The sequence below is a fragment of the Salmo salar genome, chromosome 16 (assembly GCF_965601325.2).
Source record: "Salmo salar chromosome 16, fSalSal1, whole genome shotgun sequence".
NCBI classification, from domain to species: domain Eukaryota; kingdom Metazoa; phylum Chordata; class Actinopteri; order Salmoniformes; family Salmonidae; genus Salmo; species Salmo salar.
Window position 1 is genome coordinate 60,818,278 of NC_138306.1, and position 23,651 is coordinate 60,841,928.

A 23,651-nucleotide genomic window follows, 5' to 3' on the forward strand; every position below is an offset into this window, starting at 1 on the left:
GGTGTGTTAGAGGATGATGAGCAGAGGACCGGTGATAACACAGCTGTGCCTCACAGACACTCAGCTCGTATACTGACGAGTTTGGAAGAAAACCTGTCTGAATGTATTGAAAACAGACTAAACAGAACCTGTCTGAATGTATTGAAAACATATTGAAAACAGACTAAACAAAACCTGTCTGAATGTATTGAAAACAGACTAAACAAAACCTGTCTGAATGTATTGAAAACATATTGAAAACAGACTAAACCAAGCCTGTCTGAATGTATTGAAAACAGACTAAACAGAACCTGTCTGAATGTATTGAAAACCAAGCCTGTCTGACTAAACCAAGCCTGTCTGAATGTATTGAAAACAGACTAAACAGAACCTGTCTGAATGTATTGAAAACATATTGAAAACAGACTAAACCAAGCCTGTCTGAATGTATTGAAAACAGACTAAACAGAACCTGTCTGAATGTATTGAAAACATATTGAAAACAGACTAAACCAAGCCTGTCTGAATGTATTGAAAACAGACTAAACAAAACCTGTCTGAATGTATTGAAAACATATTGAAAACAGACTAAACCAAGCCTGTCTGAATGTATTGAAAACAGACTAAACAAAACCTGTCTGAATGTATTGAAAACATATTGAAAACAGACTAAACCAAGCCTGTCTGAATGTATTGAAAACAGACTAAACAGAACCTGTCTGAATGTATTGAAAACATATTGAAAACAGACTAAACCAAGCCTGTCTGAATGTATTGAAAACAGACTAAACAGAACCTGTCTGAATGTATTGAAAACATATTGAAAACAGACTAAACCAAGCCTGTCTGAATGTATTGAAAACAGACTAAACAGAACCTGTCTGAATGTATTGAAAACATATTGAAAACAGACTAAACCAAGCCTGTCTGAATGTATTGAAAACAGACTAAACAGAACCTGTCTGAATGTATTGAAAACATATTGAAAACAGACTAAACCAAGCTGAGAGCCAAAGGACAGCTCATGTAATAATTCAACAGGTTCATAAATCCTTATAACTCACCCTGGCATGTCATACTCACAGTCGATCTTTAAAACCCGTGCCATGTTTATGATGTTGTTACAATAGGACTATATTTATTTATATTATTTATATTATTATTTATATTATTATATTATTATTATATTATTATTTATATTTATCTGTACAGAGAGCAATGATGGATGTTTGAAGGCTGGAAAACATTGCAACAGCAGAGAACTGTGGTACCAATCACCTGACTACAGGTTAATCATCTGAACGGGAGGAACAGAAAGGATAATGGTGGACGGAAGAGTTTCACTCCAAAACGCCATATATATCTATTTTCAGAAATGTTGGTAAATTGACGTTAATTAAAAACACATCTTGTGAAAGAGAGCAATTTTTGTTTCATCTAACCATGATATGGGTTAGTGATATGGTTTAGTGAAAAGACAGACAGGATTAATCTGATATGATATGGGTTAGTGATATGGGTTAGTGACAAGACTGACAGGATTAATCTGATATGATATGGGTTAGTGACAAGACTGACAGGATTAATCGGATATGATATGGGTTAGTGACAAGACTGACAGGATTAATCTGATATGATATGGGTTAGTGATATGGGTTAGTGAAAAGACTGACAGGATTAATCTGATATGATATGGGTTAGTGATATGGGTTAGTGACAAGACAGACAGGATTAAACGCTATATACCTACCTCAAAGAACAGAACACAAACGGTATCCTGGCTGGGTATCCTGGCTGGGTTTTAAACCAACAGAACTCAATAGAAACGGTATCCTGGCTGGGTTTTAAACCAACAGAACTCAATAGAAACGGTATCCTGGCTGGGTTTTAAACCAACAGAACTCAATAGAAACGGTATCCTTGTTGGTTTAAACAGGCTACATGTAATAAAGTATTGATACATAAATAAATATTAAAATAATACATTTGTTGAAAGTATTTTGTTCAAATTTCACATAGCCGATTCATTGTATCCAGAGGGTGAACAGCATGTAAAATGTCTCTTTCCTTCTTGGACATTTAAGTACACTACATGACCAAAAGTATGTGGACACCTGCTTGTCGAAACATCTAATTTCAAAGTCGTGAGCATTAATATGGATTGGTCCCCCCTTTGCTGCTATAACAGCCTCCACTCTTCTGGGAAGGATTTCCACTAGATGTTGGAACATTGCTGCAGGGACTTTCTTCCATTCAGCCACGAGCGTTAGTGAGGTTGGGCACTGATGTTGGGCGTTTAGGTCTGGTTCGCAGTCGGTGTTTCAATTAATATCAAAGGTGTTCGATGGGGTTTAGGTCAGGGCTCTGTGCAGGCCAGTCAAGTTCTTCCACACCGATCTCGATAAACCATTTCTATATGGACCTGGCTTTGTGCACGGGGGCATTGTCATGCTGAAACAGGAAAGGTCCTTCCCCAAACTGTTGCCACAAATTTGGAAGAACAGAATCGTCTAGAATGTCATTGTATGCTGTAGCGTTAAGATTTCCCTTCCCTGAAACTAAGAGGCCCAAACCATGAAAAACAACCCCAGACCATTATTCCTCCTCCACCAAACTGTTGGCACTATGCATTGGGGCAGGTAGCGTTCTCCTGGTATCCGCCAAACCCAGATTTGTCCGTCGGACTCCCAGATGGTGAAGTGTGATTCATCACTCCAGAGAACGCGTTTCCACTGCTCCAGAGTCCAATGGCGGCGAGTTTTACACCCCTCCAGCCAAAGGTTGGCATTGCCCATGGTGATCTTAGGCTTGTGTACGGTGTAACTTTTGGAAAAATGTTAACTTGTTTTTAACAAAAAAATTGTTAGAATAAATCAAGGGCAGCTTTTTAAGTTTGATTACAGTACATAAACTTTATGGAAGGATTTAAGGACTAATAAGGATATTGAAAGCGTGCTGGAAGGAATTATCCGGTCAAGGATGGATTGATTCTTATAGTTGGAATGACACGGCCCGCTATTGCAGCAGCTGTATATGTTTTCAGTCATATTATTGTTTCCCTTCACCTGAGTGGTGCTGGATATTGTTTCCCTTCACCTGAGTGGTGCTGGATAATGTTTCCCTTCACCGGAGTGGTGCTGGATATGGTTTCCCTTCACCTGAGTGGTGCTGGATATGGTTTCCCTTCACCTGAGTGGTGCTGGATATGGTTTCTCTTCACCTGAGTGGTGCTGGATATTGTTTCTCTTCACCTGAGTGGTGCTGGATCTGGTTTCTCTTCACCTGAGGGGTGCTAGAACTTGTTTCCCTTCACCTGAGTGGTGCTGGATATTGTTTCTCTTCACCTGAGTGGTGCTGGATCTGGTTTCTCTTCACCTGAGTGGTGCTAGAACTTGTTTCCCTTCACCTGAGTGGTGCTGGATATTGTTTCCCTTCACCTGAGTGGTGCTAGATAATGTTTCCCTTCACCTGAGTGGTGCTGGATATTGTTTCCCTTCACCTGAGTGGTGCTGGATAAGGTTTCCCTTCACCTGAGTGGAGCTGGATATTGTTTCCCTTCACCTGAGTGGTGCTGGATAATGTTTCCCTTCACCGGAGTGGTGCTGGATATGGTTTCCCTTCACCTGAGTGGTGCTGGATATTGTTTCCCTTCACCTGAGTGGTGCTGGATAATGTTTCCCTTCACCGGAGTGGTGCTGGATATGGTTTCCCTTCACCTGAGTGGTGCTGGATATGGTTTCCCTTCACCTGAGTGGTGCTGGATATGGTTTCTCTTCACCTGAGTGGTGCTGGATATTGTTTCTCTTCACCTGAGTGGTGCTGGATCTGGTTTCTCTTCACCTGAGGGGTGCTAGAACTTGTTTCCCTTCACCTGAGTGGTGCTGGATATTGTTTCTCTTCACCTGAGTGGTGCTGGATCTGGTTTCTCTTCACCTGAGTGGTGCTAGAACTTGTTTCCCTTCACCTGAGTGGTGCTGGATATTGTTTCCCTTCACCTGAGTGGTGCTAGATAATGTTTCCCTTCACCTGAGTGGTGCTGGATATTGTTTCCCTTCACCTGAGTGGTGCTGGATAAGGTTTCCCTTCACCTGAGTGGAGCTGGATATTGTTTCCCTTCACCTGAGTGGTGCTGGAAAATGTTTCCCTTCACCGGAGTGGTGCTGGATATGGTTTCCCTTCACCTGAGTGGTGCTGGATATTGTTTCTCTTCACCTGAGTGGTGCTGGATATGTTTCCCTTCACCTGAGTGGTGCTGGATCTTGTTTCTCTTCACCTGAGTGGTGCGAGATCTTGTTTCCCTTCACCTGAGTGGTGCTGGATATTGTTTCCCTTCACCTGAGTGGTGCTGGATCTTGTTTCTCTTCACCTGAGTGGTGCTGGATAAGGTTTCCCTTCACCTGAGTGGTGCTAGATATGGTTTCTCTTCACCTGAGTGGTGCTGGATATTGTTTCCCTTCACCTGAGTGGTGCTGGATAGGGTTTCCCTTCACCTGAGTGGTGCTAGATATTGTTTCTCTTCACCTGAGTGGTGCTGGATATGGTTTCCCTTCACCTGAGTGGTGCTGGATAATGTTTCCCTTCACCTGAATGGTGCTGGATATTGTTTCTCTTCACCTGAGTGGTGTTGGATATGGTTTCCCTTCACCAGAGTGGTGCTGGATATTGTTTCCCTTCAGCAGAGTGGTGCTGGATATGGTTTCCCTTCACCAGAGTGGTGCTGGATATTGTTTCCCTTCACCAGAGTGGTGCTGGATATGGTTTCCCTTCACCTGAGTGGTGCTGGATATGGTTTCCCTTCACCTGAGTGGTGCTGGATATTGTTTCCCTTCACCAGAGTGGTGCTGGATCTTGTTTCCCTTCACCTGAGTGGTGCTGGATATTGTTTCCCTTCACCTGAGTGGTGCTGGATATGGTTTCCCTTCACCTGAGTGGTGCTGGATATGGTTTCCCTTCACCTGAGTGGTGCTGGATCTTGTTTCCCTTCACCTGAGTGGTGCTGGATCTTGTTTCCCTTCACCTCCATCAGGAGCAGATATCACAGACTCCATCAGGAAGAGATATCACAGGCTCCAACAGGAAGAGATATCACAGGCTCCATCAGGAACAGATATCACAGGCTCCATCAGGAACAGATATCACAGACTCCATCAGGAAGAGATATCACAGGCTCCATCAGGAACAGATATCACAGGCTCCATCAGGAACAGATATCACAGACTCCATCAGGAACAGATATCACAGACTCCATCAGGAACAGATATCACAGGCTCCATCAGGAACAGATATCACAGGCTCCATCAGGAACAGATATCACAGGCTCCATCAGGAACAGATATCACAGACTCCATCAGGAACAGATATCACAGGCTCCATTAGGAACAGATATCACAGGCTCCATCAGGAACAGATATCACAGGCTCCATCAGGAACAGATATCACAGACTCCATCAGGAACAGATATCACAGGCTCCATCAGGAAGAGATATCACAGGCTCCATCAGGAACAGATATCACAGGCTCCATCAGGAACAGATATCACAGGCTCCATCAGGAAGAGATATCACAGGCTCCATCAGGAACAGGCTCCAATAAACTGTCCATAAGCAAAAGCGCCACATCACTAAAGAGATGAAAGCCTACTGCTAGGTAGCCAGCACATGAACAAAAAAAAACAAAAAAAAAAAAACATCTGAAAATAACATCTGTTCGTCACCACATCTGGCTGACTAAGTCAGGGGTTAGCCCTAACCCTAACCCCTAACCCATAACCCTAACCCCTACCCCCTAACCCCTAACCCTACACCCTAACCCCTAACCCCCTAACCCCCTAACCCCTAACCCATAACCCCTAACCCATAACCCACCCCTAACCCCTAACCCTAGCCCTAACCCCTAACCCTAACCTAACCCTAGCCCTAACCCATAACCCCTAACCCAACCCTAACCCATAAACCCTAACCCCTAACCCTACCCTAACCCCTAACCCACCCCTAACCCTAACCCCTAACCCACCCCTAACCCCTAACCCTAACCCCTAACCCCTAACCCACCCCTAACCCACCCCTAACCCCTAGCCCTAACCCCTAAACCCTGGCCCTAACCCCTAGCCCTAAATGAATAAGGTTCCTGGCTTGTCTCTGTGTTGCTGTGCTCTATGTTGCTACTTCGCTTAGTTTTTTACTTTTAATAAAAATCTAAATCAAAACTCTGCATTTAACACATTTACCGACATCTTAGTTTTGTAGTCATGAAATCCATGCTGCCTACTCTAGTCTAGTCCATGTTTTCCCTCTCACCTTCTGCTAGTTATATTATATATACATTAATAGTTATACTGTCTTAGTTTTGTAGTCATGAAATCCATGCTGCTTACTCACCTTCTGCTAAGTCTGTCTGTCAATTAATTACATTCATTCAAGGGAACAAAGGATGAAAGACTCAGGCTGTTTGAGATGTAAATAGACCAATTAATTGATATGCTGCTGTTGAATGACAGGGATCTCTTCATCCAGAGATATAGTGCATTCAGAAAGTATTCAGACCCCTTTAGTTATTCCACATTTGTTTTTCCCCCCTCATTAATCTACACACAATACCCCATAATGACAAAGCAAAAACAGATTTTTAGACTTTTCTTTGCAAATGTATATACACTGCTCAAAAAAATAAAGGGAACACTTAAACAACACAATGTAACTCCAAGTCAATCACACTTCTGTGGAATCAAACTGTCCACTTAGGAAGCAACACTGATTGACAATACATTTCACATGCTGTTGTGCAAATGGAATAGACAACAGGTGGAAATTATAGGCAATTACCAAGACACCCCCAATAAAGGAGTGGTTCGGCAGGTGGTGACCACAGACCACTTCTCAGTTCTTATGCTTCCTGGCTGATGTTTTGGTCACTTTTGAATGCTGGCGGTGCTTTCACTCTAGTGGTAGCATGAGACGGAGTCTACAACCCACACAAGTGGCTCAGGTAGTGCAGATCATCCAGGATGGCACATCAATGCGAGCTGTGGCAAGAAGGTTTGCTGTGTCTGTCAGCGTAGTGTCCAGAGCATGGAGGCGCTACCAGGAGACAGGCCAGTACATCAGGAGACGTGGAGGAGGCCGTAGGAGGGCAACAACCCAGCAGCAGGACCGCTACCTCCGCCTTTGTGCAAGGAGGAGCAGGAGGAGCACTGCCAGAGCCCTGCAAAATGACCTCCAGCAGGCCACAAATGTGCATGTGTCTGCTCAAACGGTCAGAAACAGACTCCATGAGGGTGGTATGAGGGCCCGACGTCCACAGGTGGGGGTTGTGCTTACAGCCCAACACCGTGGAGGATGTTTGGCATTTGCCAGAGAACACCAAGATTGGCAAATTTGCCACTGGCGCCCTGTGCTCTTCACAGATGAAAGCAGGTTCACACTGAGCACATGACATACGTGACAGAGTCTGGAGACGCCGTGGAGAACGTTCTGCTGCCTGCAACATCCTCCAGCATGACCGGTTTGGCGGTGGGTCAGTCATGGTGTGGGGTGGCATTTCTTTGGGGGGCCGCACAGCCCTCCATGTGCTCGCCAGAGGTAGCCTGACTGCCATTAGGTACCGAGATGAGATCCCCAGACCCCTTGTGAGACCATATGCTGGTGCGGTTGGCCCTGGGTTCCTCCTAATGCAAGACAATACTAGACCTCATGTGGCTGGAGTGTGTCAGCAGTTCCTGCAAGAGGAAGGCATTGATGCTATGGACTGGCCCGCCCGTTCCCCAGACCTGAATCCAATTGAGCACATCTGGGACATCATGTCTCGCTCCATCCACCAACGCTACGTTGCACCACAGACTGTCCAGGAGTTGGCGGATGCTTTAGTCCAGGTCTGGGAGGAGATCCCTCAGGAGACCATCCGCCACCTCATCAGGAGCATGCCCAGGCGTTGTAGGGAGGTCATACAGGCACGTGGAGGCCACACACACTACTGAGCCTCATTTTGACTTGTTTTAATGACATTACATCATAGTTGGATCAGCATGTAGTGTGGTTTTCCACTTTAATTTTGAGTGTGACTCCAAATCCAGACCTCCATGGGTTGATAAATTGGATTTCCATTGATTATTTTTGTGTGATTTTGTTGTCAGCACATTCAACTATGTAAAGAAAAATGTAGTTAATAAGATTATTTCTTTCATTCAGATCTAGGATGTGTTGTTTAAGTGTTCCCTTTATTATTTTGAGCAGTGTATATAATGTGTATATATTCCATCAGTAGTTTTACTGTGTAGAGAGTCTAGTCCATCAGTAGTTTTACTGTGTAGAGAGTCTAGTCCATCAGTAGTTTTACTGTGTAGAGAGTCTAGTCCATCAGTAGTTTTACTGTGTAGAGAGTCTAGTCCATCAGTAGTTTTACTGTGTAGAGAGTCTAGTCCATCAGTAGTTTTACTGTGTAGAGAGTCTAGTCCATCAGTAGTTTTACTGTGTAGAGAGTCTAGTCCGTGAGTCTAGTCCATGTTTTCCCTCTTGTTTATCACCTTCTGCTAAGTCTGTCTGTCTGTCAATTAATTACATTCATTCAAGGGAACAAAGGATGAAAGACTCAGGCTGTTTGAGATGTAAATAGACCAATTAATTGATATGCTGCTGTTGAATGAAAGGGATCTCTTCATCCAGAGATATAGTGCATTCAGAAAGTATTCAGACCCCTTTAGTTATTCCACATTTGTTAAATTACACTTATTCTTAAATTGATTCAATTGTTTTTCGCCCTCATTAGTCTACACACAATACCCCATAATGACGACTAAGCAGAAACAGATTTTTAGAAATGTTTGCAAATGTATATATAAAACTAAATCTAACCCTTTACTCAGTACTTTGTTGAAGCACCTTAGGCAGCGATTACAGCCTGGAGTCTTCTTGGGTGGGTGGAGCCACCCAGTAGCCTCCACCCAACCAGACGTAAGCCAGCATCGAAGCTCCTCAGTTTTTCCACCTGCCCAGGTGTAGATAGAGTTCGGGGCTTAACAGGGCTGTTTGGTTCTGGTCTCGTTTAACAGAGCTGTTTGGTTCTGGTCTCGTTTAACAGAGAACTGTTTGGTTCTGGTCTCGTTTAACAGGGCTGTTTGGTTCTGGTCTCGTTTAACAGAGAACTGTTTGGTTCTGGTCTCCTTTAACAGGGCTGTTTGGTTCTGGTCTCCTTTAACAGAGCTGTTTGGTTCTGGTCTCGTTTAACAGGGCTGTTTGGTTCTGGTCTCCTTTAACAGGGCTGTTTGGTTCTGGTCTCGTTTAACAGAGCTGTTTGGTTCTGGTCTCCTTTAACAGAGAACTGTTTGGTTCTGGTCTCCTTTAACAGGGCTGTTTGGTTCTGGTCTCGTTTAACAGAGCTGTTTGGTTCTGGTCTCCTTTAACAGAGAACTGTTTGGTTCTGGTCTCCTTTAACAGAGCTGTTTGGTTCTGGTATCGTTTAACAGAGAACTGTTTGGTTCTGGTCTCGTTTAACAGGGCTGTTTGGTTCTGGTCTCCTTTAACAGAGAACTGTTTGGTTCTGGTCTCCTTTAACAGAGAACTGTTTGGTTCTGGTCTCCTTTAACAGAGCTGTTTGGTTCTGGTCTCCTTTAACAGAACTGTTTGGTTCTGGTCTCCTTTAACAGAGCTGTTTGGTTCTGGTCTCCTTTAACAGGGCTGTTTGGTTCTGGTCTCCTTTAACAGAGAACTGTTTGGTTCTGGTCTCCTTTAACAGAACTGTTTGGTTCTGGTCTCCTTTAACAGAGCTGTTTGGTTCTGGTCTCCTTTAACAGGGCTGTTTGGTTCTGGTCTCCTTTAACAGAGCTGTTTGGTTCTGGTCTCCTTTAACAGGGCTGTTTGGTTCTGGTCTCGTTTAACAGAGCTGTTTGGGTCTGGTCTCCTTTAACAGAGAACTGTTTTTTTTCTTGCCTGAGTAGTCTCGTTTGCCAAAAATAAAATGAAACCATCTAGTGTTCAGCGAAATAACAACACAATGTCAAATACAGGAAGCCGAGTCAAATAATGAACATCCAATCACATTAACCGTTACTCTCTTCAGGGAATTCCACTAACGGTCCGTATGTAGCCGAACGGAGCTGTTGCTCATTCCGTTTGCTCGAAAATGGATAAATGGCTAAAAGAAAGTAAGGCCCGCGTCCATAGAGACACATACCAGCTCTACTGGTACTACTGCTACTACCAGCAGTACTACACCTGCTACTACCAGCAGTACTACACCTGCTACTACCAGCAGTACTACACCTGCTACTACCAGCAGTACTACACCTGCTACTACCAGCAGTACTACACCTGCTACTACCAGCAGTACTACACCTGCTACTACCAGCAGCACTACACCTGCTACTACCAGCAGCACTACACCTGCTACTACCAGCAGCACTACACCTGCTACTACCAGCAGTACTACACCTGCTACTACCAGCAGTACTACACCTGCTACTACCAGCAGTACTACACCTGCTACTACCAGCAGTACTACACCTGCTACTACCAGCAGCACTACACCTGCTACTACCAGCAGTACTACACCTGCTACTACCAGCAGTACTACACCTGCTACTACCAGCAGCACTACACCTGCTACTACCAGCAGCACTACACCTGCTACTACCAGCAGCACTACACCTGCTACTACCAGCAGCACTACACCTGCTACTACCAGCAGTACTACACCTGCTACTACCAGCAGTACTACACCTGCTGCTACCAGCAGTACTACACCTGCTACTACCAGCAGTACTACACCTGCACCTGTCAACGACACAAGTTGTTCTGCTTCCACGAGCACATCCAATGCTAGCAACAAATTACTATTCGACAAGCCAGTGAATTCTATGCGTTACAGCTGGATGAGTCAACAGACGTGGCGGGCCTGGCACAGCTTCTGGTATATGTCCGTTACGTTTACGGGGGGTCAATTAAGGAAGACATCCTCTTCTGCAAACCACTGGAAACCAGGACAACAGAAGAGGATATTTTTAAAGTACTGGACAGCTTTTGTGACATCAAATGGACTTTGGTGGTCAAGATGTGTTGGTATCTGTACTGATGGCGCAAAAGCCATGACAGGGAGACATAGTGGAGTGGTAACGCGCGTGCAAGCAGTTGCTCCCGACGCCACTTGGGTCCACTGCAGCATCCACCGAGAGGCTCTTGCTGCCAAGAGAATGCCTGACAGCTTGAAAGACGTTTTGGACACTACAGTGAAAATGGTTAACTTTGTTAAAACCTGTTGGGGCTACAGGTTAGCAATGAACCCCGAGCCGGGATTGCTAACAAGGCTGGAAATTCAAAACATCAAAAATCTAATAATTTCAATTTCTCAAACAATCAACTATTTTACACAATTGAAATGATAAACATCTCCTTAATCTAACCACATTGTTCGATTTTCAAAGAGGCTTTACGGCAAAAGCATAAAGTTAGATTATGTTAGGACAGTACATAGCCACAAAAGTACAAACATCCATTTTCAATTCAAGGTCAGGCGTCACCAAAAGCAGAAACCAGCTTGAATTATGCACTAACTTTTGTCAATCTCCATCAGATGACACTCCTAGGACATTATGTTATACAATACATGCATTTTTTGTTCCATCAAGTTCATATTTATATCCAAAAACAGCATTTTACAGTAGCGTGAAATTCAGATTTTTTTCTTCTCTGAAATGCTTCCGGTGAACATTACAAAATTACTATTCGAAAACATTGGTAAATTATAATATTGTCATTCAAAGAATAATATATTATCATCTCGTAATTGCTACCGAATGGCCAGATCTCAAAATAACTTTACTGGGAAATCACATTTTGCAATAAACGGGGTGCTATGCTAAGAACAACAGGCTATGCTATACAGTTAGCATCATCTAAAATCGATAATAACATTGTAAATATCCCCTTACCTTTGATTATCTCCATCAGAAGGCAGGCATCCCAGGTCCGGAAGGCATCCCAGGTCCGGAACAAATGTGGTTTCTTTTGACAAAGTTCATAATTTATGTCCAAATAACACCAAGTACTTAGCGTTCATTATGCTCCCACAAAACGTGGTGGGGGGACTGTAAAATCACGCCGAAAAGCTAAAAAAAACTAGTAAATAATCTATTTATGTTCGTTCAAACATGTCAAATGTTGTTTAGCATTAATGTTTTGGTCCATTTTTAACGTTAAACATCAGTAATATTTTCACACAACCTATCCTATGTCTAGATAAACAATGAAGACAAAACTCACGTTTCTCAGATTTATGCGCAGGCGCAAAAAAATGAAGTGATGACATGTCAACTTCCTTGGATTCTAATTTGCTCTCTGTTTATCATAGACGCTTCAAACAACTTTATAAAGATCGTTGACATCTAGTGGAAGCCGTAGGTGTTGCGAAATGAATCCTTTCTCACTATGGTATCTATAAAACAATGACACTAAATAGTACAGTCACAATATTCACATTTTTTTGGGATCTATTTTTCACAGGTTTTAGCATGCAATATGAGTTTTGTTATACTTACAGACACCATTCAAACTGTTTTAGAAAATTCAGAGTGTTTTCTATCCGAATGTGTTAATAATATGCATATCCTAGCTTCTGAGTTGGTGTAGGAGGCAGTTAAAAATGGGCACATATTTTTTTCAAAATGTCTCAATACTGCCCCCGAGCCCCAACAGGTTTAAAGCAAGGCCCCTGAACTCTCTTTTATTTTCAGCACTATGCAATGATATGATTAAGAAGTTGGAGCTCTTCTCTGTCTGCATTAACAAGGACAACACACAGGTCTTTCCATCATTGTATGATTTTTTGTGTGCAAATGAACTCAAGCTTACGGGAACAATGTCAAATGTGATATAGTGAAGCACCTGAGTGAGCTGGGTGCTCAATTACGCAGGTACTTTCCTGAAACGGACGACACAAACAACTGGATTCGTTATCCCTTTCATGCCCTGCCTCCAGTCCACTTACCGATATCTGAACAAGAGAGACTCATCGAAATCGCAACAAGCGGTTCTGTGAACATTTTATTTACTCAGAAGCAACTGCCAGATTATTGGATTGGGCTGCGCTCAGAGTATCCTGCTTTGGCAAATCCTGCTGTTAAGACACTTATGCCCTTTGCAACCACATACCTATGTGAGAGTGGATCCTCGGCCCTCACTAGCATGAAAACTAAATACAGGCACAGACTGTGTGTGGGAAATGATTTAAGACTGAGGCTCTCTCCAATAAAACCCAACATTGCAGAGTTATGAGCATCCTTTCAAGCACATCCTTCTCATTAACCTGTGGTGAGTTATTCACCATTTTTTATGAACAAATAAGGTTTTATATGTAAGATGGTTTAATAAAGAGCAAAATTATTGATTATTATTATTTGTGCCCTTGTCCAATAAGAGCTCTTTGTCACTTCCCTTGAGCCGGGTTGTGACAGAAACTCACACTCATTCTTATGTTTAATAAATGTATCGTATAGTGTGTGTGTGGCAGGCTACAATGATGGCAGAAAACAACATTTGAGAGAGCGCTGACCCTGGTGCTAGAGGGGGTACAGCTGGAGGTTGAATGTTTGAAGGGGTACGGGACTATAAAAAGTTTGTAAACCACTTTAACACCACATTTCTTGTTGCCCAATCTTAAGAATAAGATACTTTTCTCATCACCAGATATCAGACTTTTCTGAGTTCTGACCGTCCGTCCCCTCTCTCTGTGTTCCAGGTATTCCAGTGAAGGATTATGGGTAGTTTTAAGGGCCATGCATTGCCGGGTAGTTTCTTCCTGATCGCGGGTCTGTGGTGGGCGGGAAAGTACTCTCTATGGTACGCCACCCTCAGGAACAAGAGTCTGGGCTCCACCCGGCTGGCCAGCCGATCCACACAGCGCCGCCTAGAGGTCATCGAGGGATCTGTCACCCTCTTCTTCTCCGTGGTTGGTGAGCATCAACACCCTGAGCATCCATATTATATGGGTTTTTTTATCACTTTGGTGCAATTTTCACAACACACAACACTCAAAACAGCCTTCCCTGTGGCTCAGTTGGTAGAGCATGGTGTTTGCAACGCCAGCATGGTGTGTGCAACGCCAGGGTTGTGGGTTCGATTCCCACGGGGGGCCAGTACAAATCCATGAAATGAAATGTATGAATTCACTACTGTAAGTTGCTCGGGATAAGAGCGTCTGCTAAATGACAAAAAATTTAAGATCATCAAAAAGGCAGTTGTTTCAAAACTCTAAGCACATTTTTTTTACCCCTTTTTTCGGAATATCCAAATGGTAGTTCTGATCTTGTCTCATCGCTGCAACTCCCCTGCGGACTCTGCCTTGCCACACCTGCCTAGCCACACTGCTTCTTGACACACTGTTCGCTTAACACGGAAGCCAGCCGCACCAATGTGTCGGAGGAAACACCGTCCGACTGAAGTCAGCTTGCAGGTGCACGGCCCGCCACAGCACAATGAGACCCCGGCCAAACCCTCCTCTAAACCAGACAACGCTGGGACAATTGTGCGCCGCCCCATGGGTCTCCCAGTCACGGCCCCAGTCACGGCCGGCCGTGACAGCCTGGGATCGAACCTGAGGCTGTAGTGGCACCTCAGCACTGCGATGCAGTGCTTTATCGCTGTGCCATTTTGGAGGCCCAACATTTTCAATTGACTACGTGCAACACACAAAATTATACAGTTACTTTTTCATTAAACTTAATCAGTATTTCTTCTCCAAATGCATGTTTCACATTGCAATATGTGTTCATATAAAGTCATTGCCTTTCACAATGAGATGCACACTTTTGATATGATTCTCTTTTGTTAAAAATATTTTACTATTACTTAAACGTTTGTTAAATTTATAGATTTTACATGTAAACTGGGTTGTCCACTACAGATTATGAGAACTACTACTACTAATGGAAATATATGTCTGTAAAGTAGAAACATAACAAGTATGATATACAGTGGTAAGAAAAAGTATGTGAACCCTTTGGAATTACCTGGATTTCTGCATAAATTGGTCATCAAATTTGATCACTGTATACACCAATGTCCAACTATGATGATGACTATTATGGTTTTACTTCAGAGAAAGTTAAAAAAAAATCTCTATGTAACAAATCGAATCACTTTACTTAAATTGCGTTGGGCAATACAGTACTGTAATACTGTAATACAGGCCAATACAGTACTATAATACTGTAATACAGGGCAATACAGTACTGTAATACTGTAATACAGGCCAATACAGTACTATAATACTGTAATACAGGGCAATACAGTACTGTAATACTGTAATACAGGCCAATACAGTACTATAATACTGTAATACAGGGCAATACAGGGCAATACAGTACTGTAATACTGTAATACAGGCCAATACAGTACTGTAATACTGTAATACAGGGCAATACAGTACTGTAATACTGTAATACAGGCCAATACAGTACTATAATACTGTAATACAGGGCAATACAGTACTGTAATACTGTAATACAGGGCAATACAGTACTATAATACTGTAATACAGGCCAATACAGTACTGTAATACTGTAATACAGGGCAATACAGTACTATAATACTGTAATACAGGGCAATACAGTACTGTAATACTGTAATACAGGCCAATACAGTACTGTAATACTGTAATACAGGGCAATACAGTACTGTAATACAGGCCAATACAGTACTATAATACTGTAATACAGGGCAATACAGTACTGTAATACTGTAATACAGGGCAATACAATACTGTAATACAGGCCAATACAGTACTATAATACTGTAATACAGGGCAATACAGTACTGTAATACTGTAATACAGGCCAATACAGTACTATAATACTGTAATACAGGGCAATACAGTACTGTAATACTGTAATACAGGCCAATACAGTACTATAATACTGTAATACAGGGCAATACAGTACTGTAATACTGTAATACAGGCCAATACAGTACTGTAATACTGTAATACAGGCCAATACAGTACTGTAATACTGTAATACAGGCCAATACAGTACTATAATACTGTAATACAGGGCAATACAGTACTGTAATACTGTAATACCGGCCAATACAGTACTATAATACTGTAATACAGGCCAATACAGTACTGTAATACAGGGCAGTACTGTAATACAGGCCAATACAGTACTGAATACTGTAATACAGGCCAATACAGTACTGTAATACTGTAATACAGGCCAATACAGTACTGTAATACAGGCCAATACAGTACTGTAATACTGTAATACAGGCCAATACAGTACTGTAATACTGTAATACAGGCCAATACAGTACTGTAATACTGTAATACAGGCCAATACAGTACTGTAATACTGTAATACAGGCCAATACAGTACTATAATACTGTAATACAGGGCAATACAGTACTGTAATACTGTAATACAGGCCAATACAGTACTGTAATACTGTAATACAGGCCAATACAGTACTGTAATACTGTAATACAGGGCAATATAATACTGTAATACAGGCCAATACAGTACTGTAATACTGTAATACAGGGCAATACAGTACTGTAATACTGTAATACAGGCCAATACAGTACTATAATACTGTAATACAGGGCAATACAGGCCAATACAGTACTGTAATACAGGCCAATACAGTACTATAATAATGTAATACAGGGCAATACAGTACTGTAATACTGTAATACAGGCCAATACAGTACTGTAATACTGTAATACAGGGCAATACAGGCCAATACAGTACTGTAATACAGGCCAATACAGTACTGTAATACTGTAATACAGGGCAATACAGTACTGTAATACTGTAATACAGGCCAATACAGTACTGTAATACTGTAATACTGCAATACAGGCCAATACAGTACTGTAATACAGGCCAATACAGTACTATAATACTGTAATACAGGGCAATACAGTACTGTAATACTGTAATACAGGCCAATACAGTACTGTAATACTGTAATACAGGGCAATACAGGCCAATACAGTACTGTAATACAGGCCAATACAGTACTGTAATACTGTAATACAGGCCAATACAGTACTGTAATACTGTAATACAGGCCAATACAGTACTATAATACTGTAATACAGGGCAATACAGGCCAATACAGTACTGTAATACAGGCCAATACAGTACTATAATACTGTAATACAGGGCAATACAGTACTGTAATACTGTAATACAGGCCAATACAGTACTGTAATACTGTAATACAGGGCAATACAGGCCAATACAGTACTGTAATACAGGCCAATACAGTACTGTAATACTGTAATACAGGGCAATACAGGCCAATACAGTACTGTAATACAGGCCAATACAGTACTGTAATACTGTAATACAGGCCAATACAGTACTGTAATACTGTAATACAGGCCAATACAGTACTGTAATACTGTAATACAGGGCAATACAATACTGTAATACAGGCCAATACAGTACTGTAATACTGTAATACAGGGCAATACAGTACTGTAATACTGTAATACAGGCCAATACAGTACTATAATACTGTAATACAGGGCAATACAGGCCAATACAGTACTGTAATACAGGCCAATACAGTACTATAATACTGTAATACAGGGCAATACAGTACTGTAATACTGTAATACAGGCCAATACAGTACTGTAATACTGTAATACAGGGCAATACAGGCCAATACAGTACTGTAATACAGGGCAATACAGGCCAATACAGTACTGTAATACAGGCCAATACAGTACTGTAATACTGTAATACAGGCCAATACAGTACTGTAATACTGTAATACAGGCCAATACAGTACTGTAATACTGTAATACAGGGCAATACAGTACTGTAATACAGGCCAATACAGTACTGTAATACTGTAATACAGGGCAATACAGTACTGTAATACAGGCCAATACAGTACTGTAATACAGGCCAATACAGTACTGTAATACTGTAATACAGGCCAATACAGTACTGTAATACTGTAATACAGGACCAGTACACTACTGTAATACAGGACTAGTAAAGACCCAGTACACTACTGTAATACAGGACCAGTACACTACTGTAATACAGGACTAGTACACTACTGTAATACAGGACTAGCACACTACTGTAATATAGGACCAGTACACTACTGTAATACAGGACCAGTACACTACTGTAATACAGGACCAGTACACTACTGTAATACAGGACCAGTACACTACTGTAATACAGGACCAGTACACTACTGTAATACATGACTAGTACACTACTGTAATACAGAACCAGTACACTACTGTAATACAGAACCAGTACACTACTGTAATACAGAACCAGTACACTACTGTAATACAGGACTAGTACACTACTGTAATACAGGACTAGTACACTACTGTAATACAGGACTAGTAAAGACCCAGTACACTACTATAATACAGGACTAGTAAAGGCCCAGTACACTACTGTAATACAGGACTAGTAAAGGCCCAGTACACTACTGTAATACAGGACTAGTAAAGGCCCAGTACACTACTGTAATACAGGACTAGTAAAGACCCAGTACACTACTGTAATACAGGACTAGTAAAGGCCCAGTACACTACTGTAATACAGGACTAGTAAAGGCCCAGTACACTACTGTAATACAGGACTAGTAAAGGCCCAGTACACTACTGTAATACAGGACTAGTAAAGGCCCAGTACACTACTGTAATACAGGACTAGTAAAGACCCAGTACACTACTGTAATACAGGACTAGTAAAGGCCCAGTGCACTACTGTAATACAGGACTAGTAAAGGCCCAGTGCACTACTGTAATACAGGACTAGTAAAGGCCCAGTGCACTACTGTAATACAGGACTAGTAAAGACCCAGTACACTACTGTAATACAGGACTAGTAAAGGCCCAGTGCACTACTGTAATACAGGACTAGTAAAGGCCCAGTGCACTACTGTAATACAGGACTAGTAAAGGCCCAGTGCACTACTTGTGTGAATACATTTCTTTATAAAAATAAAATGTTTTTTATATATACGGTGCATTCGGAAAGTATTCAGACCCCTTGACTTTTTCCACATTTCGTTAAGTTACAGCTTTATTCTAAAATGGATTACATTGATGAGAGAAAAAACAATCTACACACAACAAAAACTGGGTTTTAGACATTTTTGCAAAAAAAAAACCTGAAATATTACATTTACATAAGTATTCAGACCCTTTACTCAGTACTTTGTTGAAGCACCGTTGGCAGGGATTACAGCCTCGAGTCTTCTTGGGTATGACACTACAAGCTTGGCACACCTGTATTTGGGGAGTTTCTCCCATTCTTCTCTGCAGATCTTCACAAGCTCTGTCAGGTTGGATGGGGAGCGTTGCTGCACAGCTATTTTCAGGTCTCTCCAGAGATGTTCGATCGGGTTCAAGTCCGGGCTCTGGCTGGGCCACTCAAGGACATTCAGAGACTTGTCCCGAAGCCACTCCTGCGTTCTCTTGGCTGTGTGCTTAGGGTCGTTGTCCTGTTGGAAGGTGAAACTTCGCCCCAGTCTGAGGTCCTGAGGGCTCTGGAGCAGGTTTTCATCAAGGATCTCTCTGTACTTTCTCCCTTCATCTTTCCCTCGATCCACAATATATCGGTGAACATATCGGAATCAGCCGATATTAGCTAAAAATGCCAAAATCGGTATCGGCCGATGTCTAGTTTAACACCGATATGCTAAACCGATGTCAAAGCTGACGTGCTTACCTATATAACGTAGGTACATGACGTAATGACGACACGGAAAATTTTGCGCTACACGTGCAACACAGTGTTCCTAAACTAGCCCAAAATGTCTGCTGTGTGGATCTGTGTGTGGATCAACAAGTCGAGCAGTCATTTGAAAGAGTAAGACATTTTCAGCAACACAATTCAAAGGCGAAATCCATTAAAGTCAAGATAATGGGATTCATTGCCTTTGACAATCAACCGTTCTCTGTCGTGGGTGATGTTGGCTTTCGCCAACTGGTCGAGCACCGGTACACCAAGTGCGCTATTTTTCAGATGTTGCCCTACCGGAGTTACACAGTAATACCGTCACTGCTATCAGCTTCAAGACTAACTATGGAACGCCATTTGAGTCTTTGCGTGTCAAAACAGATACAGTAGCACTGTCAGAGCTGGACAAAACAAGCAAACACCGGCCACAAACGATGTGTTTTCAATACCGCATTGGTAATAAAGCATTATTTGTTCGACCGCAACTTCTGGGGTAGCTAACTTTAGCTTGGTACCTAGCTAGCACCAATACAACCAGCCTGAAAAAAATGACCTGTAGCTCAAACTGCAGTCATTTTCATTATTCTTAGCAATGATTTAGGAATCCTTGTAAGTATTAGCTTGGTTGCCGCTTGTTGTTCGCCTATTGAAATTGAACTTCAGTTCATGAAAATAAATAGCTAGCCAGCTACTTAACCCTGTTGCCCAACGTTAACGTTATAAGCGGCCAGCTAGCTTCACCTGGCTAGTGACGCTCGACCAGACCGGGTTATGTGTTGTGAAGCTAGACACAATAAGGATTAGGCACAATAGTGGAATTTGCGGTTTGCCTTCAATATAGAAGTATGTCACAGTGACGCAAATGAATACAAATAACAGAATTATGTCATACTTTTATTTTGAAGGGTAACCGCAAAGTCCACTGTTGTGGCTCATCCTTATTGTGGCTAGCTTCACATAGATGGTCCGACCACCATTAATCAAATAAGAACTGTCTTATAAATGAGGGTTATTTTAGATGATGACACCTAGCTATATAGTTAGCTAGCTAACTATAGCTACTGAAACAGATTGTTGTTTTGCTATGATTTTGGGGAAGAACATTGTTTGCATCCATGAGCTAGCTAGCTTTTCTTTATGACCACCACTGTAGGTGCACGACACAACTTTACCAGCATCATAGCATACACTGATGAATCGTTATGACGTATGAAATACGAGTAATCGTGTAATAACTACGTAAAAAATGTATGAACGCGTTCAATTATTATGTTACGTGCAGTCATATTCAGGGCCTGATTGGTCAACAAGCTTAATTGACACGTCAAATCGCGTTAAGTAGTATCTTTTTTGACACGCAAAGACCCAAACGGTGTTCCATAGAAATCAGTAAGAACAAATTCTTATTTACAATGATGGCCTACCCCGGCCAAACCCAGACGACGCTGGGGCAATTGAGCGCCACCCTATGGGACTCCCAATCACGGCCGGATGTGATACAGCCTGGATTCGAACCAGGGACTGTAGTGACGCCTCTTGCACTGAGATGCAGTGCCTTAGACCGCTGCATCCATGTGTGTGTGTTAACTATTTAACTGTACTCGAATGCTTAAAAGGCCGTAAAAATGTTTATATTGGTTATCGGTATCAGGTTTATTCGCAAGGAAAATATTGGATATCTGTCACGTCCTGATCCTAGTAAGATGTCATTTTCTATAGTAGAGTAGGTCAGGGCGTGACAGAGGGTGTTTTTGGGTTGTTCTATGTTTTTCTATTTCTATGTTTAAGTTCTAGTTTTTCTATTTCTATGTTGGGATTGTTTGGGTTGATCTCTAATTGGAGGCAGCTGATCCTCGTTGCCTCTGATTAGAGATCATATTTAAGTAGGAGTTTTTCTTCCTGGGTTTTTGTGGGTAGTTGTTTTCTGTTTAGTGTATGTCACCTGACGGAACTGTTGTCGGTCGTTTTGTTGTTTTTGTTAAAGTGTTATTCATTAAAAGTAAATATGAGCACTATACACGCTGCGCCTTGGTCCCCTTTATACGACCCGCGTTACAATATCGGTATCGGCCAAAAATGTCATATTGCTGCATCACTAATCCTGACTAGTCTCCCAGTCCCTGCTGCTGAAAAACATCCCCACAGCATGATGCTGCCACCACCATGCTTCACCGTAGGGATGGTGCCAGGTTTCCTCCAGCTTGGCATTCAGGCCAAACCAAATCTTGGTTTCATCAGATCAGAGAAACTTGTTTCTCATGGTCAGAGTACCTTAGGTTCCTTTTGGCTAACTCCAAGTGGGATGTCATGTGCCTTCTACTGAGGAGTGGCTTCTGTCTGACAACTCTACCATAAAGGTCTGATTAGTGGAGTGCTGTAGAGACGGTTGTCCTTCTGGAAGGTTCTCCCATCTCCACAGAGGAACTCTAGAGCTCTGTCAGAGTGACCACCGGGTTCTTGGTCACCTGCCTGACCGAGGCCCTTCTCCTCTGATTGCTCAGTTTAGCCGGTCGGCCAGCTCTAGGAAGAGTCTTGGTGATTCCAAACTTCTTCCATTTAAGAATGATGGAGGCCAATGTGTTCTTGGGGACCTTCAATGCTGCAGACTTTTTTTGGTACCCTTCCCCAGATCTGTGCCTCGACACAATCCTGTCTCGGAGCTCTACGGACAATTGCAGGATGCACCTGAGCTCAATTTCGAGTCTCATAGAAAAGGGTCTGAATACTTTCCGAAGGCACTGTATATATACTGAACAAAAATATAAGCGCAACATGTAAAGTGTTGGTCCCATGTTTCATGAGCGGAAATAAATTAAAATGCAAATCAATTTATAACATTTTTGACATGCGTTTTTCTGGATGTTTTTGTTGTTATTCTGTCTCTCACTGTTCAAATAAACCTCCCATTAAAATTATAGACTGATCCTTTCTTTGTCAGTGGGCAAACGTACAAAATCAGCAGGGGATCAAATACTTTTTTCCCCTCACTGTACATTGAGAAGATATCATTATTTTGTGTTTTGGTGATTAAACCAATGTTTCACAGTAAAGATTTTGGATCAATGGTTGTGTGGTGAAAGATATCTACAAACAAAATGAATGCACAATGAAAGGTTTTGAATGTGCTGTCTGGCTGCTTTATGAGTGTTACCAGTTTGGAGCTTTGTACTAAGAGTTTTGAAAATTCACCATATACTAGCTGGTACTGTCTGTAATTAAAACAACAGACTGGGGACGATCAGACAAACTGGGAGTTTTAGGATGTTTTGTTGCTGGACTGCTGACGGTCATTTATAGCAGAGGGAGACTATGATCAGAAGTTTCCCTCTGCCATAAATTAGACATTTCTAAAAGACCAAGAATCTTTTCTCTGGGACGTTTAAGAGAATCCTGCCGTTCTGTTTTTTTTTTCAGGGATGCTGGCGGAGCAGTTTGTATCAGACGGGCCACGGCTGCACCTGTATGACTACAGCGAGCATCACTGGGACAGACTCCATAACTGGCAGCACTCCACCATGTATCTCTTCTTTTGCTTGGCTGGAGCCATGTCTCTGATTGTACACACCACCGACGCTGCTCCACTGGCCCTCGACAGACTAATGTTGGCCATCGCCTTCTTCATAGAAGGTAATAGGTCTGGGCAGGCAGGGGAGATGGAGATGTCCTGAGGTAATAGGCTTTGGTAATTAGTTAGCTAGCTCACATGCAGTGTTACAGCCATAGAAAATGGGTTCACCACTGGAATGAACATCTCCACCCGGCACAGCCAGAAGAGGACTGGCCACCCCTCATAGCCTGGTTCCTCTCTAGGTTTCTTCCTAGGTTCCTGCCTTTCTAGGGAGTTTTTCCTAGCCACCGTGCTTCTACACCTGCATTGCTTGCTGTTTGGGGGTTTTAGGCTGGGTTTCTGTACAGCACTTTGAGATATCAGCTGATGTAAGAAGGGCTATATAAATACA

The 23,651-nt window shown here is 42.3% G+C and overlaps 1 protein-coding gene across 1 annotated transcript in view; it reads left to right on the plus strand.

Annotated features, from left to right (window-relative positions):
* Positions 1 to 23,651, plus strand: part of tmem45a (transmembrane protein 45a) — a 58,643-nt gene that overhangs the window by 12,457 nt on the left and 22,535 nt on the right. The window contains exons 2-3 of the mRNA XM_045697529.2: positions 13,702 to 13,915; positions 23,107 to 23,319. Coding sequence (XP_045553485.1) covers positions 13,720 to 13,915; positions 23,107 to 23,319 — 409 coding nt within the window. The 5' untranslated portion in view covers positions 13,702 to 13,719. The remainder of the gene's footprint in view (positions 1 to 13,701; positions 13,916 to 23,106; positions 23,320 to 23,651) is intronic.